Source organism: Carettochelys insculpta, chromosome 6 (genome assembly GCF_033958435.1).
Source record: "Carettochelys insculpta isolate YL-2023 chromosome 6, ASM3395843v1, whole genome shotgun sequence".
In the NCBI taxonomy this organism is placed as follows: domain Eukaryota; kingdom Metazoa; phylum Chordata; order Testudines; family Carettochelyidae; genus Carettochelys; species Carettochelys insculpta.
The window spans coordinates 108,286,121-108,301,647 of NC_134142.1; the positions used below are offsets into that span (position 1 = coordinate 108,286,121).

Genomic DNA, 15,527 nt, shown 5'->3' on the forward strand with positions numbered 1-15,527 from the left:
AAGAACTGCAGGGCTTTCTGTAGAGATGCAAATATAATTGATAGATGAAATTTTCATATTGATTCACAGGCTTCTTTGGCATAGTAAATAGATTTTTTTTTCTTGCTGAATCTTACTAGCTTAGTCAAATATGTTTGTAGACATTAGAAGTGCTATGATATTCCATGTATAATTTGAGTTTAGTCTTCTATCATAATAGCATGCACATATGGATGATCTAATCATGTTGCTGCTGCTGTTAACCATAATAAATATTTGTATCCCATGCAACTCAGAACCAGATTAGAATTAGTTTTCCACATGAAAATGTTTTACCAGTACTGATATAACAGCTCTAGGTGGACAGTGTTGTTCTGGTTTGAGTAGTGTATTTGTTTTAGATTTTACTGTAAACAAACTTCCTTAGGCACCATGAGCTAAATTTTAAAAAGGCCACTCTTATATGGAAACAAGAACATCCAAATTACTGGTACAACTATAGTGATATAAATTCACACCTCATGTTGTACCAAAAAGTATCTGTGTAAACTGGGTTTTGTTCTCCCCTTAGCATTTGTGAATAACATCTCCTAAAGGTTTAATGAAGATCTGACCCATCTGGCTGTCTAGACTTTCATATCACATTTTGTAGACTGGGGCTAACGGAAAAAAGTCAAATTACGTTTGTGTGCTAAAATTAGCGTTCTTTTCTTAGAGTAAAATTGAGAGATGTTGGGTTAGAATGCAAATTCATGTAATCTGGTTGGATTGACGTGCTTTTGCTTCTGATGTTACTGCTCTGAGATCATGTGTCTTCAATGTCTTCTGCTCACTGTAACTTCCTTTCCAATTAAGGATGTTTTTCAGCCCCAGAATGGCAAAAAAGTAACATGGTATTGCTGTGGTCCAACAGTCTATGATGCGTCTCACATGGGACATGCCAGGTACCACACAGTTTCTTCCTTTGATTAAAAAGCTAACCATTTATATTCTGAGCAACTAAATAGCAAAGTTGAAAATCCCTAGGAATATGTCGTGTCAAGTACAGTGAGTTAGATGTATTGTTAGACGACAACTCAAGTACTCTAAGGTGGTAAAAGAAAATTACCATTTATATTTGTTGTTATGCAGCGAAAAGCCTGTTATTGTCTCTGGGGGAGTTAGTATTGCTATGGAAACTTCAGCTGGGATTTTGACTCTGTGGGATTTAAAACCTTATTCAGTACTGAAAGTAAAAGTAGTTCTGTCTTTTGAATTTTTTTTCCAAGGTCATACATCTCATTTGATATTCTGAGAAGAGTGTTGAGGGACTACTTTAAATATGATGTCTTCTACTGTATAAATATTACAGATATTGATGATAAGGTAAGGTATCTTTTAAAGTTGCATCTGAAGTACAATAGGTTCACCAAGCCAAGGAATAGAAGATAGTACAGTAAACCCATGAAATGTGCAATTTTGAGTTGTATTTAACTTGCATTAACATGAGTTCAGCGCAACTCAAAATCCTGCTCCCCATGGCCCTGGCTCAAACCCCCGGCCCTGCGCAGCCCCAGTTCAACCCCCACCTTCAAACCCTCTGCAGCCCGGCTCACCCACCTGCACACAGCTTTGGCTCACCACCTGCACATGTGGCTCCAGCTCACCACACCTGGACCCAGTTCAAATCCCCTGCAGGTGGCTCTGTCTCACCCCCCCACACCTGGCTCTGGCTCAACTCTGCCCTGCTCTCTTGGCCCCAGCCCTACCCAGGCTTAACCCACCCCAGCTACCCCCTCAACCACAGGGCTTGCCTTTCAAAAGGAGCTCCAGGTGTTCCTGTTGCTTCCCTGGCTGCAGAACATGCATTCCTCTGGGGAAAAGTCACCCCCAACTTATGCAAAACTTGAGGAGCTATTGTATGCATAAGTTGGGGGTGGAGGGGTAGCTCAGTGGTTTGAGCCTGCTAAATCCTGAGTTGAGTTCAGTCCTGTGGGGGGGCACCATTTAGGGATCTGGGGCAAATAGGAAAAAAAAGGGGGGATGGTGCTTGGCCCTGCCAAGTGGGCAGGGGATGGACTCAATGACCTCCCAAGGTCCCTTACAGCTCTATGAGATGTGTATATGTATATATGCATATACATAGTATGTTTTGTCCATTTGTTAAGGCTCGACTAGTAACTTCAGTTGCACCCTGTAACTTGAATCTCTGTCACAGACACTGATTTTCAGTTACTGAAATTGTTTTAGTTGTTTAGTTGTTTAGCTAAACTGTGGCAAAGCCAAGTAATTTAGATCCATGCTGCTTTTGTGTATAAGCCGCCAGAATTAAATTTTATTTGTATAATTTCAATGAATAGTACTTGTTTTACTAAATTTTAAATTTACAGGTGTGCAGAATTCTGAGTGTTTAGGATTTTTAATTTTTTTTTCATTTTCAGTTATGGGAGGAGATGAGCCAGAGGATGGGTGGTGATCAAGCAAGGACTATTTAATGACTGTAAATGTTGAAATTCAGAAACTTGAAACTTTATAGCCATTAAAACCAAAATTTTCAACTTCAAATCTCAAAATATATCAATTAAATCCCCTTAAATCTATATCTAATACGTTCTCAGCATTTTTCTTTCTTTACTTGTGTTTTAAAAAGTTTGTATCATCATGGATGAAAATATTTGGTCAGTTTCTGTGTATGGTGAAATCAACCCTTACCAACATTTACCTGTTAAAAATCTAATAGATGATGAAGATGAACTGTATATTTACAATGATAGCTTGTTTTACTGGCCTGCTTCATTATTTGTTATTGATGTGTTTAATTTCATGATTGCTTTATTTGATGTGCTTCAGTGACATTAATTAGCTAGCACATAGAATTTAAATGGGTCCTGCTAAAATATGTCATATGAAAATACGTGGGCATTTTGAACTTTGCTCTTTTTTAGAAATGTTTTTCATATTCTTGCTTTGTAGATCATCAAGAGAGCAAGACAAAGTTATCTGTTTGAACAATATAGAGAGAAGAAGCCACCTGCCGTCCAGCTACTTGAAGATGTTCAAGTGGCTTTAAAAGTGAGTGCATAGTTTTCCTCTCCTAGAAACTCTTAGGCTCTGATTCAGTAAGGCACTTTAAACATGTGGGTAGTACATTGACCTATGTAGAACTGTTCATGGGCTTCAAACTGAGCTTGAAGTTAAAACTGCTTAGAGTATTGCTGAATTAGGACAAAATTATACATGAAATCTGTGTGTATGTAATATTTTGAGGAAGATTCAGATGTTTGAAATATTACATTAGCTTCTGGCAAATAATGCAGTTTTAAGTAAGGGTCACATATGAAAATATTTTGTAGACTTCCTTTATGCAGTAAGTTTGAATATAAATAATGTTGCTTACTGTGCCATTGACAGCATTCAGCTGGCATTGCTACAGTTCAGGGGTTATGGGGATGCAGTGGTTTAAAGATGAGGATTTAGCCTTCTTATGGGTCATGGATTGAAAAAAAAAATCCGTGATTATCAACCTTACGAATTGAAGCACAGAGATGGGAGCTAGGGACCTTGCATTTTAGGTCAATCATTGACTTGTCACGTAACTTCTCTGTGGTTAAAATTATCCCATCTATGCAATGGGGATGATCATGCTTACTTGCTTTTGTAGAGAGCATTGATCTTAAGGGAAAATGTTTTTAATCTTTACAACATTGCTAAATATTGTTAGTTACAATCTATGAGCAAAACATATTGTAACAAGAGTTAGTTCAGATTTAAACAGTCAAATGTGAATGAAATTTTATATTCCAATATTCTTTTGGACAATTAAAACTAGTGGTCTTATTTCCTCGTGTTGAGTAGTACATTATTCTGATAGATTTCAGTGTTATTGCATGTGGCAAAACATTGTTCATCTAATATACTTAGAATATTTTACATGAATAATATACAACTGTTGAATAAGTTACTTTCAGCACACCAGAACATGAAAAAACAGCCTCTAGTTCTCTCAGCCAGTGAAAGTTCATGGATGGAGATACATACATTTACTTTTTTACAATACATTATTTTATGACTTTTTCTTTTATGTAGCTTTTTTCAGTTAAATTAAATGACACCGTTGACCCAGATAAAAAGCAGATGCTGGAAAGAATTCAGACTGCTGTGAAGTCCGCTGTGGAACATGTAGAAAAAGCCATTCAAGAGAAACTTCCTGGAGAAGAAATTAGTACATATGCAGAGGTCAATATGAATGGGTTTTAAATCTCTTTGGCTCGTAACAGTGTTTTGAAACTTGTTTTATAAATGTGTATTTATTGAAAACAGTAATGTGAAGATGAATGAGAATTGCTGAATACTTAGCGTTCAATATGGTAAAACCATGTTACTGAGCTCAGTTACATAGTTTCCATATATTACTCAAACCTCTCTCAGTGCAGAACCTCCTCATGATCCTCTTTTGATAGCTTTTACTTATTCTGTTAGTCTTTAAAGTGCTACTGGACTGCTCTTTTCTTTTATTTCTGGTTTTCTGTAAAAGATTTTTCTCCTCCCACAATAACAGACTCATCTCTTCAGCTGTCTTTCATAGAATTTCCATCTTGGGAAGGTATTCATGCCTAAATTGTTGTACAAACACATCTGTCCACCGTGTATATGAAAATATCTTTAATTATATTATTGCTGTGCCACTCAAGTATTTCATGTCTCTTGTTCACCAGACTGATGATTCCAAATTACTTAAGAAATCTCTCAAATGCCTTTGTTAAGGGCCAGCATAAAAGTCAATTAAGTGGAAAGAGTCCTATTAATGTAACTGTGCTTTGGATAAGCCCCAGTAAATATAACAGCTATTATAACTAATTTATCTTGGTAATTAGAGTCCTGGACGGCATTGCCTCTCTTTCAGGTTGTTTTCTGCAATAACTATTAAGGTTACAAACTTACGTGCTCCCTGCTTTTGTGAAATACACCCTTTTTGGTCCAACTTGTGGTTCATCCCACTACTGAAACATGTGCCTTTAAGATGTGTGTTTTTTTTGTTTTTTTTTAAATCTATTATGTCAACAAGGTAGGCATTCTTTTGAGGCTCTTTCTCTGTGTTCTCAAACTGTGTGGTGTAGTTAGTGTGCTAATTGAAAATTAGAAAGAAAACAACCAGAACAATAATTAGGGTGCACTTTTTTGCTGAATTACCTTTATTCATTTGTGTGATATTTCTCTTGATTGTCAGCAAAATGCAAATTGCTTGGTATATCTGTATCTTTTATCAGAACGCTGTTAAGATTCTTCAGATGTAAATTATGTACCCATCTTCTGTTCACTCCAGGCATACAAAAGGCTGCATGGCAGCAAAGAATGACAGGTACAAGAATGTTCATGCCTATGCAAATTAACCGAGTGAAACCCTTTTTTCTATTTAAAAAGCATTACATTTAGGCTCATGAATAAGAAGACTTTTGCTAGATTTGTGTTCCACTGAACTATTATGTATATAATTTTATTTTCGTAGAAATGCCTGGAAGATGCAAAAGATGTGCTCTCTGAGTGGTTGGATATCAAGTTTGGCAGTCAGGTGACTGACAACTCCATATTCTCTAACCTCCCCAAATTCTGGGAAGAAGAGCATCATAAAGATATGGAAGCCCTCAATGTAAGTAAACTAGCAGTTTAATTGTGTGGACTTTGTATTTGCCGAGCTTGTGTATTGCTGGTTGCAACCTCACAAAGCTCTGAAATAAATTTCACACAACTTGATTTGGATAGAAGGCTTCAGCCTTATTGATAATATTTAACCTGTAATGAACAAAGCAGCAGTCATGTAGCACTTTAAAGACCAACAAAATGATTTATTAGGTGATGAGCTTTCATGGGACAGACCCCACTTCTTCTTCTTCTTCTTCTTCTTCTTTTTATAAATCTGAAGAAGTGGGTTTGTCCTGCGAAAACTCATCACCTAATAAATCATTTTGTTAGTCTTTAAAGTGCTAAATGACTTGTTTTGTTAGAATACAGACTAACACGGCTACCTCTCTGTTGCTTTTCTGCAATGAACAGGTAGTTATTAAATTAAGACCCTACTGTCCTTTTTTCAGCTGGATACCACCCTGCAACTGATTACATTAACATTTCCAGACTTCTGAAGATCAGGCATTCCTTATGGCATGTCTATACCTCATCCCTTCTACTTGACGTGAGCTGGACAAATTTGTTGGGGTGGCTGTCTAACTTATTTCCTTGCTTGTTAAAAAGGTCCCATTCTCCTTCCTCCAATGATGCTAATCCTTTCTCCACTCAGGCTGAGTCTGGAATTTGAGATACATGGCTGAGGTCACTTACTGCACCACAAGGGTCCCTCACAGCATTTAACATGACTGTCTACCATCTCTGAGTGCCTAAGAAATTATTACTAACTCTCTGGTGTCAATTAACAATCTAGTCGTGAGATTTTTATAGTTGAATGGTGTTGTTTATATTGAGATTGAAATAACCGAGTGCAACTATTCTACCTGGCAAGTAGGTCAGAAACATGATGGGGAATGATCCCTGCCTACCGAGAAATGCCACAAATTGAACAACTTTTATTTCCAGCACCTAGACTGTTGGTAACTTGGCTGATGGGATAAGAAGCTTAGAAAAGACGTCCAATAACCCTTTTAAGTGCTAAAGTTGGAAAGTAGGAATTAGAATCTGTAAATTCTATTTCTGGCTGCCACTTGCTGTGTTGTGAGCAAGGCACTTAACTCTGCCTCAGTTTTTCCATTTTATAAATAGCTATTACCTACTAGGATGATGAAGTTTAATTGAAATTCTGGTATGAAAAGTGATATGAAAAGGAATCTATATGAATACCATTTTCCTTTATCTATAGGTGTTACCTCCTGATGTCTTAACTAGAGTCAGTGACTACGTACCAGAAATTGTGCAATTTGTTGAAAAAATTGTGGCTAATGGTTATGGGTAAGTGTCGTTATGGGTTCTGTGCAACATTACAGAATTATCTCTTCAATTATTTTATAAAAATATAAAGCTCTGATACTGAAATAATAGTTCTGAAATACACCATGTGATCATCTTGCTCTGTTTATATATACAATGACAGTAGAAACTGCATTCAAGTAGTGTTTCTTTGGGAAACAAAAATAATTTGCTTGTTCCTTCACACACAAGGAATAATCTCAAACCTTATTAAAATAAAAATTGTTACTGAGGTCTTCATGTTCTTTTGCAAATGGAGACTTCAGATAATAAAAATATAGAGTGAAATTCCAGTTCCATTTAATGAGTGGGAAAACTCTGATTTTAACAAGATTTTACCCGTAGCGTTAGGTAGTGATTTTAAAAAATGGAAGTTTAAAACAGGCCAGCCACTAAATCTTTATTTAGGCACTTAAGTAGAAGTGGCTTAATTTTTTTCACATATGCAGATCTGCTTCTGCCATTGAATTCCCTAGCTCTTTCAGTTGCTTGGTACCTTTTGAAAGTCAAGACACTTCTGTATCCCAGCTGAAAATCTCTTTTAGTTTTGTATCTTAAGCAGCTACAGATTGATTTTTATGACAGGATTTTTAGCATAAAAACATCTTGCTCTGAAGAGTTTAAAAAGCTAATTGTTCTAGCACAGCAAGGGAAAATTCATACAGTGTGGTTCAAACTACCATTGTATGTATTTAATATGCATACAAACAAATGCAGCTTTTGAGCATATGTTAAAGCCATAGGTCTGCTAAAAATTGGCCCTGTGGTCTGAGTGCTGAACATATTTGGTTTTTTTGAAACAGAGATGGGGGAAGGGGTTAAAAAAACAAGGATGACTTCTGTCCCATTAAAGCCATGAAAAAATTAATTGGCCAAATAGAGGAGGACAGAATTGATTGGAAAAGAAACAAGAGAGACAAGGTAGGTAAGAATATCTTTTAATGGACACAGAGCTCAGTGTAGCTGCAAAGCTGTTTCTGCCTCTTCCACCAACAGAATTTGGTCCAATAAAAGGAATCTCACCCATGTTCTCTCTCATAATATCTAGAGACCAACACAGCTATAAAAACACTGAAAGCAGCATGGAAAATAAATGTAATTTGTAGTTATTGTTATTACAGGCAGTCAAAAGATGGGAGGAAATTTTAAAAGAGAAATTTATAAAGTTTATAAAAGAGAAATCTCTGATAATGTCCCTTTATATCTTGCTAATATATTTAACAAATTAATTTTAATTAATTAAATTAATTTTCTATGATGCAATTACTCTATTTTTACAGTTGTTACCATATACTTTAACAACATTTAGGGACAAATTGTCACCTTTACTCATGTTGAACATTCTCATACTACTGAAGTAGTCCTGCTGAGGATTTTTTATATAGAATGTGTAGAGATACTTCATGCTGAATGTTAGTTTTATATTAATAGAGCTTTTAAAACTTTTTTTTAAACCTTCTAGCTATGTATCAAGTGGGTCTGTCTACTTTGATACAATGAAGTTTGATGCCACTGAGAAACACTCCTATGCTAAGTTGGTTCCTGAAGCTGTGGGTGATCAGAAAGCTCTTCAGGAGGGTGAAGGTAATAAAATCAATATTCACATAAATTACTGTCAGTGTACACAGTATCAGTTATTCCCGTTGACTTGGTACATGCCTATTGGCAAAATGGAAATTTTTTTTTTGTAATCTCCATGTTACACTTGTATTTTGGAATTACAAATGAGTAGAGGTGTACAGGATCCTCTTTTTCCCCCCCCCCATCCTGCAAACAATTTTAAGATTTTGAAATCAATTTCTGTCCCATGTCAGAACAAGAAATCAATCTCAAAAAAAAATTATATGAATCAAAAATTGGGAGACAGAAGGGGAGGAAGTCGGTTTGCATCGGTCACAACATTTCAATTTCAATCACTTTTTTTATGTATTAAAAAAATACTCTGTCTTAAATTTTGAAAAGTCATTTTGAACTGGTAACCCAGAGTTTTTCATTCTGTGTTGCCGGGGAGTGTTTCAACAACTATGAATTTTTTTTTTCCAACAATTCTGAGTTGAGAAATTTATTTAAATAGACCCTTTCGTGCAAAATTTTTTTTTGTTTTGACTAATCAATTTTTTTTTAATGTAAACACATTTAGTTGAACAATTCCCAATCACCTCTGCAAGATGAGTTTGGTTTTTTTTGTTTGTTTTTGTTTTTCCTGAAGTGGGGTTGGATCAATTATTGTTACAACCTGCCTGCTTCAAATGTATATTGCTTTTATATATTGAGAGTTCTCCTTCACATTGTGAATATTTGTTACTGTGCTGAGCTTAAATGGTAAACCTATGGTGGAGGGTGATGCTAAAATATGGAACAAAGAGTGATGCCTAAGAGGAAATTAATAATTCTGTATTCAGTGCTGTGTTTGAATGGTGTGCAAAAAATAATTTGAGGTTACACAATGAATGATAAGAATAAAAAATTTGAATAGCTACCTATTCAGTGATTATTATCCACGTGTGCTCTTTCCTGAATAAAACAGAGGCTATGGAAAAAATAGTTTGTGATCATGTAATATCAGATCATAATGCATATGCAAGGTTGCATGGGCAGTCTTTATTTTGGCTCTTTCAAACTTCTGACTGCTTCAGTTGCAATCTTAATATTAGTTACAGAGTGATGGCAGTGGCCATGTAGTTATGCATGCTGAAGGTATGTCTGTACTTACTGTGGATTTGACACACTGCAGTCGATCTACCAGAGTTCGATTTTTGCCGCATCAGTGAAGATACAGCAAAATTGATCACTTTGGGTCTTGAATCCTGCTGTGGAGTAAGAGACATCGGGGTGAGCCTGAAGAGCCTTAATCTACACTGGGGAGGAAAGTCGATCCAGATACATCAATTCTAGCTACTCTAATGTGGTGGCTAGAAATGCGTATCTGTGATCTTCTTTGATCCCGAGTGTAGACCAGGCCTGAGAGAGAGTAGCAGTCAAATGATATATTTCAGGCCATAAGAAGCTTCACAACTGACACCTCTGTTAATAGTTGCAGAGAGATCAAGGATTAGTCATGAAGCAAAGGATATCTTATCAGCTCTAAAATCTTAGTGGCTTTTTTTTAATTGTAATATACATCAGCGCCAAGAATAGGTAAAGCTAATGTTTAAAGAAAATGTAAATATTTACAATGTATTCTTCATTGACAGGTGACCTGAGCATCTCAGCTGATCGTTTGAGTGAGAAACGTTCACCAAATGATTTTGCTTTGTGGAAATCCTCCAAACCAGGAGAGCCCTCGTGGGACTCCCCTTGGGGAAAGGTAAAGATATGTATGTTTACTATGCAAACATAATACGTAAGCTAATCGTTGTACAGTTTACAGACATCATCTATACTACTGTGTACAACAAATGATATAGCCTTATCTTTACTTAAGTGTTCATTGCAATATACTTTGCTCAGGGCAAGTCTACGTTAGACCTGAAGGTTGATTTCAGATGTACAATTCTAGCTATTCTGGCAGTTTCACAACTAGAATCAACTTACTGGAAATCAACTTATTTGACTGTCTTCACTAAAGAAGGTTGATGGGAGAAACGCTCCCATCGAGCTTCCTTAGTGAAGACAGTCAAAAAGTGTTTCTCCCAATGACCTCCTTTTACTCCTCGCAATAGTGGGGAGTACAGCAGTTGACTGCCAACCTGAGAGAGTTCAATTTTGTGTGTCTTTACCAGATGTACGAAATTAAATTCTGGAAGATTGACTGTGACCAGGTCAATTTTTGCTAAAATGTACACAAGCCCTCAGTGACATCAACAAATTCTTTAAATGATATGCTATACAGTGTAGTTCTTCTTCGAGTGTCCCCGTGGGTGCTCCACCATAGGTGACGGCTTGGCCGGCGCCGCAGATCGGATCTTCCAAGCAGTTTCTGCCGGACCGCGCATGCGCCGGTACGCGCCGCTCCCTGGCGCGCTCCTGGCCATGTGCGCGATCCGGTCCCCGCCAGTTCCTCTCAACCGCCGTCGGCTGCAGACGGAATCCGACTAGGCTAAAGCCACATAGCGTATTCAACGACTTTATTTGTTTTTCTCTTTAAAGTTTTTCAGTTCTTAGGATACCATAAGTAACCGGTTGTTATTTTGCAAAAAAAAAAAAAAAAAAAAAAAAAAAAACAAACAAGCTACGGAGGGACAGCTCAAGCCAGTCCCAGTAACCAGCGCCGGAGGCCGGGAGCTAGGGCCATCAGCCCTCCTGCGGAGGCAGGCCATCGGACGGGGAAACAGCACAAAGAAGTGCTAAGTACCCACAAGCAAACTCAAAGACTCACCAACAATGTCCGCCTCAGGCTTTAAAAAATGTGAGTCCTGCCGAGAGGCGATGCCAGTGTCCGATGGGCACAGTCTATGCATAAGGTGCCTGGGGGAGTCCCATGTGGCACAAAAATGCGCCTTCTGTGCAAAGTTAACGACCAGAGCACGGAGAGACAGGGAGATGAGAATTAAACTGCTGCTTCTTGACAAGGCCCTCCAGCCAGACGTGCCGGAGCGGCCGCAGCAGGAGGGACCCTCCGGGGCCCTTAGAAGGAAAGCTGCCTCCCTCACTCCATCTGCGCAAAAACGGAGGAAAGTTTCTCCAACCCGATCCCTGCCGGCAGTAACAGTGAGCGGGACGGGAGGAGCGAGCAGCCCCCAGCCGCAGCAACAGCTGATCGGCGGCGGCACGGAGAGCCACGTGGAAGCGGCTCAGCCTCCGATCATCAGCCAGCCGCCCCGCACCGCAGGCAGGGCGGCGGCTAAGCAAGCGCCGGTACCAGCGGCACCGCAGACAGCGGCACCGATCCCCGGGGAACCGGCGGTGCAGGGCGCGCAGGCACGTAGCCTGCAGGCGCACAAGGACTCCGCACGTGTGGCACCGCCCTCGAGCGTGCCTAGCACGGTGCCGACGGGGCCGGGATCCCCCGCCCATCAGGGGGCGGAGTTACCCCCTCAAGGGAGGGGGAAGGCTGCACACAAGAGGAGGCATTGCAGCCCCTCTCCAGACAGGGCTGTGGAGCTCTTCTCTCACAGCCCTCCGCTCATGTTGCAGACTCCAACCAGAAGGCAGGGGCCCCCCCTAGCCTACCCGGAGCCCCCTTCTCCTTTCCTGCAATCAGCCTCCCCATGGCTGGCACCCCCCTCGCCCTTCCTGGGATTTGAATCGCTGGACTATTATGCAAAATCGCTCTCTCCAGTGTCTCGACAATCCCCCTCTCCCAGACACACAGGGTACGTGCAAAGGGAATGGTCAAGGTCACCTTCCCAGGAACAGTGCCTATACTACCATGGTCGTCCCTTCCACGCGGGGCATGGACACCATCGGCAATCTACCAGGGGGAGATCCCCACATATTACCTCGTACCCCCGAGGGCAATCGCGATCGGGGACGGAGACTCAAGCATCCCAGGGGGGGCTGGCCGTGGACCCACGAGATTTTCCCTCGCAAACCTCCAGCGAGAGGGCGCACCATCACCATCAAGAACCGGAAGGGTCCAAAGAAATGTACCCCAGCGGTTCCTCGTTTTCCTCCCCGGATGAGGCCACGGCTTTAGGGGACGTCCATCCCAAGGACGATCTCAAACAGTTTCAGGAGCTGTTTAAGAGGGTAGCTTTCACGCAAGGCATCCAGACAGCACAAGTGCAAGAGAAACATCATAAGCTCCTTAAAAATTTGAGCTCCCCGGCCTCCTCCAGAGTAGCAATCCCGCTTGATGAAGCGATCTTGGAGTCCGCCACTACCATATGGCAGACCCCGGCAACTATTCCGCCTGTCCAAAAGAGAGCGGATAAGAAATACTTCGTGCCGGCGAAGGGCATGGAGTTCTTGTTTAGCCACCCCCAGCCAAACTCCTTGGTGGTGGAGTCCTCGCAGCAAAGATTAAAAACATCTCAATTTAAAACAGGGGGAATGGACAGAGATGCCAAGAAGCTAGAGCTGTTCGGCAGAAAGGTCTACTCCTCCTCCACTTTAACCTTGCGAATGGCAAATTATGCAGCGCACTTGGCGAACCATAATTTCGACAACTATGCCAGATTAACTTCCCTCATGGACTCGCTTCCAGAGGACAAAAAGCCGGTCCTCAAGGCCATAGTGCAAGAGGGCTACGCGGCTGCGAGGATGGAAGTTCAGATTGCTTTGGACGTTGCGGACACGGCAGCACGTTCCACAGCAACTGCAGTGGTGATGCGACGGGAGTCCTGGCTCCAGACCTCGGGCATACCGAGAGATCTGCAGGCGAAGATAATCGACCTTCCCTTCGACTTGCAGAAGCTGTTTGCTGAATCAACTGACTCGGTCCTTCATTCCAGTAAAGACTCAAGAGCCACACTCAGGACCCTGGGGATTTACACCCCTCCATACTCAAAGAAAAGGTACTACCCACAGCAAAGGCGGTACCAATACCAGCAACAGCGCCCCCAGTATCACAGGGGTTACGAGCAAGGGCGGCATCAGCAGCACCAGCAGTACAGAACCCCCAGGCGACGCTCACAACAGGGCCGTACGTCCTCGGGGCGGGGCCAAAGGCCACAAGTTTGACATACAAATCCAGGGCTGCGCCATCACCACCATTGCACAAGATCATCCGAAACGACTTTTTCACCATCGCCTCCGACCATTCTACGACCAGTGGCAAAGGATCACCACAGACAAATGGGTGCTGGAGATCATAGCCACGGGGTACGCCATCCCCTTCCAGTCGCTCCCGCCGCCGCGACCCCCGCCCAAGCCCCACCCCCAGGAGGCCTCCCATGTAGCCAGGCTCAGGCAGGAGGTGGCCCACCTAGAGTTCATAGGGGCGGTGGAAAAGGTGCCGGAGCAACTGCAAGGGAAAGGGTTCTACTCTCGGTATTTCCTGACGGAGAAAAAAACAGGAGGCTGGAGGCCCATCTTAGACCTTCGTGGCCTCAACAGGTATCTGCGCAAGCAACGTTTTCGGATGATCACTATTGCCTCCATCCTTACAGCACTGGACGATGGAGACTGGTTCGCAGCCCTCGATCTACAAGACGCGTACTTCCACATAACCATTCATCCGGCTCACCGACGTTTTCTCCGGTTCATGGTGGGCAACGAACACTTCCAATACAAGGTCCTGCCGTTTGGCCTTTCCTCGGCCCCCAGAGTCTTCACCAAGACCTTGGCAGTGGTGTCAGCCTACCTGCACAGACAGGGGGTGTTTATTTTCCCGTATCTGGACGACTGCCTGCTCAAAGGGACCTCGAAAAGGGAGGTTCTCCGCATGATACGCGTCACAGCAAACACGTTCTCCGCACTTGGCCTGGTTATCAATATGGCAAAATCAAAGATAGACCCCTCACAGGACATAGAGTTCATAGGGGCTCGCATAAACTCAGTCTCGGCGAGAGTATACCTTCCAGAGGCTCGCTTTCGAGCCATCGGTTCCCTCGTGCAGGTCATCACCTTCAGCCCTACGGTGCCGGTCTTGACGTGCTTGCAGCTGCTGGGCCACATGGCAGCGGCTACGTTTGTGGTACAGAACGCCAGGTTGCACATGCGCGGCATGCAACATTGGCTGGCAAGTGTATACAAGCCGGCAGTACACACCGTTCACAGGGTGGTGTCGCCCCCACCTGGGGTGCGCGAATCCCTGCAATGGTGGGTAAACCCCGGGAACTTGCTAACAGGGGTACCCTTCCATCAGCCGCAAATATCGGTTTTCCTCACTACGGATGCCTCCCTCATAGGGTGGGGAGCGCACATGGGCGAAGAGGTGGCTCAAGGACTGTGGTCACCCACGGAACAGTCTCTGCATATCAATGTTTTAGAGCTCAGAGCAGTGTTCAACGCCTGCAAACACTTTCGAGACCGTATACAAGGCAAAGTCGTCGGGATCAGTACAGACAATACCTCCACCATGTTTTACATAAACAGGCAAGGAGGAGCTCGATCCCGTACCTTATGCGCGGAAGCAATCCGCCTATGGAACTGGTGCATCGCCCACGATATAATCCTGAGAGCCTCCTACTTGCCGGGCACGCACAACGTGAAGGCAGACCAGTTGAGCAGACGTTTTGCGCTCACCCACGAGTGGCAGATCCGTCCCGATCTACTACGGCCTATTTTCCACGCATGGGGGTTTCCCCAAATAGATCTGTTTGCCACTCAGCACAACAAACAGTGCCCACGATTCTCCTCCAGAGCAGGGCTGGGCCGGGGGTCCCTGGGGGACGCGTTCGCGATCCCGTGGGGAGGCCCCCTGCTTTACGCGTTTCCCCCCGCAGTGCTGATCCACAAGGTTCTGCAAAAAGCCAGGAGAGACAAGGCTCGGATGATCCTGATAGTCCCAACATGGGATCGCCAACCATGGTTCCCCCTACTCCTGCGCCTGTCGGACCGCCCACCGATGCCTCTTCCGGTGGCGCCGGACCTGCTCACGCAAGCCCAGGGGTCCATAGTGCATCCGCACCCCCAAAGCCTGCGACTGCAAGCGTGGCTAATCCATGGCTCAGCTCCCTAGAGAGCACATGCACAGTGGAAGTACAGCAAGTCCTAGAAAGTAGCAGGAGGACTTCCACTAGGAAAACCTACAAACAAAAATGGACTCGCTT

The 15,527-nt window shown here is 42.6% G+C and overlaps 1 protein-coding gene across 7 annotated transcripts in view; it reads left to right on the forward strand.

Moving 5' to 3' along the window:
- CARS1 (cysteinyl-tRNA synthetase 1) overlaps positions 1 to 15,527 on the forward strand; it is a 67,326-nt gene that overhangs the window by 16,506 nt on the left and 35,293 nt on the right. For 6 of the 7 annotated variants that reach the window (XM_074997788.1, XM_074997793.1, XM_074997791.1 and 3 more), the window contains 8 exons: positions 835 to 923; positions 1,248 to 1,344; positions 2,932 to 3,030; positions 4,045 to 4,194; positions 5,465 to 5,605; positions 6,824 to 6,912; positions 8,393 to 8,514; positions 10,125 to 10,237. In XM_074997788.1, coding sequence (XP_074853889.1) covers positions 835 to 923; positions 1,248 to 1,344; positions 2,932 to 3,030; positions 4,045 to 4,194; positions 5,465 to 5,605; positions 6,824 to 6,912; positions 8,393 to 8,514; positions 10,125 to 10,237 — 900 coding nt within the window. The remainder of the gene's footprint in view (positions 1 to 834; positions 924 to 1,247; positions 1,345 to 2,931; positions 3,031 to 4,044; positions 4,195 to 5,464; positions 5,606 to 6,823; positions 6,913 to 8,392; positions 8,515 to 10,124; positions 10,238 to 15,527) is intronic. The other variant, XM_074997790.1, reaches the window with a different exon arrangement.